The sequence below is a fragment of the Onychomys torridus genome, chromosome 23 (assembly GCF_903995425.1).
Source record: "Onychomys torridus chromosome 23, mOncTor1.1, whole genome shotgun sequence".
Taxonomy (NCBI): domain Eukaryota; kingdom Metazoa; phylum Chordata; class Mammalia; order Rodentia; family Cricetidae; genus Onychomys; species Onychomys torridus.
This window is the reverse complement of record NC_050465.1, coordinates 40,384,954-40,387,704: the sequence shown is the minus strand read 5'-3', so window position 1 is coordinate 40,387,704 and position 2,751 is coordinate 40,384,954. Positions and strand designations below refer to the sequence as shown.

Here is a 2,751-nt window from a genome sequence, read left to right as displayed (position 1 = left end):
CCTGCTATTTGGGAGGAAGGGGCAGGAAGATCAGGAGTGCAAGGCCACTAAAGAGACTGTCTCAAGACAATAAATTCAGCTCATTCCCTTTGAAAAGTCCAATAAGTTTGCATGGTGATGTCAACCGTGACCTTTCACACAGAAAGAACCTTGCTCTTTGGAGTTGGCTGAAATGTTTCTACTTCCTAACCTTCATATTTTCATTCCTGTCAGTCTACAGATAAGATCTCCAAACAGGAAAAGTTTACAGCAGAGTAAGTTGAGGGAAGGAGAGGAGAGAATTATAAAAAGAATACAGTCAAGGATGCAGGTACAGCTCAGTGGGAAACCAGGGAGGCTGCCTTGGGGTCGATCCTCAGCAATGAAGAGAGAGACAGGGAAACAGAGGAGAGAAGAGAGAGCAGGGGAGATAAAGTAAAAATTATCTTTATCATTCATCAAGCTAGAGAGATAGCTTAGTAGTTAAAAGTGCTTACTGCTCTTACAGAAGACTCAGCTTCAGTTCCCAGCACCCACAAGATGGCTAACAAGTGCCCATAACTCCAGCTCCAGAGGATCCAATGTCCTCTTCTGGCCTTCATGAGCACCTGCACAAGCATGCCCAAACACACACACACAGACACACCCCATACACAGTCTTAGTGTTACTATTGCTATGATGAAATACAATGACCAAAAACAATATAGGCAGGAAAGGGTTTATTTGGCTTACATATCCTGAATCACAATCTACTGGGGGAAGCCAAGGCCAGAACTCAAACAGAGCAGAAACCTGGAGGCAGGAGCTGATGCAGAGGCCATAGAGGGGTGCTGCTTACTGACATGCTCCTCATGGCTTGCTCCGCCTGTTTTCTATTAGAACCCAGGACCACCAACCCAGGGATGGCAGCAACCACAATGGGCTCAGCCCTCCTACATCAGTCACTAAATAAGAAAATTCCCTATAGATTTGCCTACAGCCCATCTTATGGAGGCATTTCCTCAATTGAGAGTCCCTTCTCTCAGATGACACTAACTTGTGTGAAGTTGGCATAAAAACTACCCAGAACACACACACACATACACACACACACACACACACACACACACACACACACACACACGAATAAAAGTAAAATAAGGGGTTGGGGATTTAGCTCAGTGGTAGAGCAAGCGCAAGGCCCCCTGGGTTTGGTCCTCAGCTCTGGCAAAAAAATAAAATAAAATCTTTTTTAAAAATCCTGATGTTCATGCCTGTTAATAATAGTTTGAAGAAACTATGAAATGTTTCATTTGTAATGAAGATTGTGTTCAGCAATTCTCTTCCTCGTCTTGTGGAGTATGAAAGCAATAATTAAACATTAATGGAAATTTAGAAATGTTTATAACAAACCACACCTGACAGAAAACCAGGGAGGCTGCCTGCAGACCTCTCTCTGTCCTGTTCCCCCCCCCCATCCACTCCCTCTATTTCATCCATACTCTGCTGCAGAACACCCTTGGCTTGGCGTCATTCCCTGCTCCTCTGCTCCTATTTCCTGTTGTCTTAGGGTTTTCATTACTGTGAAGAGAAATCATGACCACAGCAACTCTTACAAAGAAAACATTTCATTGGGGCTGGCTTGCTAACGTTTCAGACGTTTAGTCCACTATCATCATGAAGGGAGCATGGCAGTGTGCAGACAGACAGATGGTAGCTGAGAGTCCTACATCTTGCAGGCAACAGGAAGTTGACTGAACCACTGGGTGGTATCCTGAGCACAGGAACCTCAAAACCTGCCCCCACAGTGACATACTTCCCCCATCAAGGCCATACCTATTTCTTTGGGGGGGATGGGGAGCTTCCCATTTTTAATTTATTTACGATCACCTCCTTACGATTCTCAAAGAGAAAATACAAAAGAAACAGACCTGGTTTCAAACACACAAACAGTGGCTGGAGTTGAAAGCGTTGCTGACGGCGGCACTGTCGTAGGACGGCAGCGCACTCCAGGGCACGTCAGCGTCCCGAGGAATAACCGCGGCTTCTCTTTCCTCCCGCTGTGATGTTCTCAGCATACATCACTGCTCTTTTGACATATTTTCCATGTAGAAGATACGAGGCCTGCAAGCTGTGCTGACAGCTGGAATAGGCCATCCCCCGTCCCACGCCAGAAGCGAAGGCCAATGGCCACATTCTTCTTTTCAAGGTGAGAGAGAAAACAACTCCTAATCCAAATCCAGTACCTCGATTCACCTCCACATGGGCCATGCACCGGTCCCACTTTCTGACGAGGTCGGATTCTGACATGTTCTCCACAAGCAACTCCAGAGCTCCTCATGCCCGCCCCCGACTCTGTAGCAGAATTGTGAGAAGTTCTGATTAATAAAGCAAACTCGAAGCCAAGATTGGGGTGAATGCTGGAAGATCAGAGACGCAGAACAAGCCATAGCTTCCTCACCTTGCCAGTTCCTCAGCTGGTCTTGTTTCCTCAGATTGCAAGCTACTGAGTCCTCATCCAAATGAATCTCAGCTGAACTGCTGCTAGAAGCCTGAAAGCTTAACCAGCCAAATGCTTCTAGTTTCTGGTCTTCACACCTTATATATCTTTCTCTTTCTGCCATCACTCCCTGGGATTAAAGGCATGTGTCTCCATACTTGCTGTATCCTTGAACACACAGATCCGACTAGCTCTGCCTCCCAAGTGCTGGGATTAAAGGCGTGCACCACCACCGCCCGGCTTCTGCTATGGCTTGCTCTGACCCATTTTCTAGCCACCATTTTTGGCTCTG

At 46.5% G+C, this 2,751-nt stretch overlaps 1 protein-coding gene across 1 annotated transcript; it reads right to left on the bottom strand.

Annotated features, from left to right (window-relative positions):
• Nucleotides 1–1,978: 1,978 nt before the first annotated feature.
• LOC118573009 (MICOS complex subunit Mic10-like) lies at nucleotides 1,979–2,269 on the bottom strand. The gene has a single exon (XM_036172991.1). It carries the CDS (start codon nucleotides 2,267–2,269, stop codon nucleotides 1,979–1,981), a length of 291 nt encoding a protein of 96 aa, XP_036028884.1.
• Nucleotides 2,270–2,751: the final 482 nt, after the last annotated feature.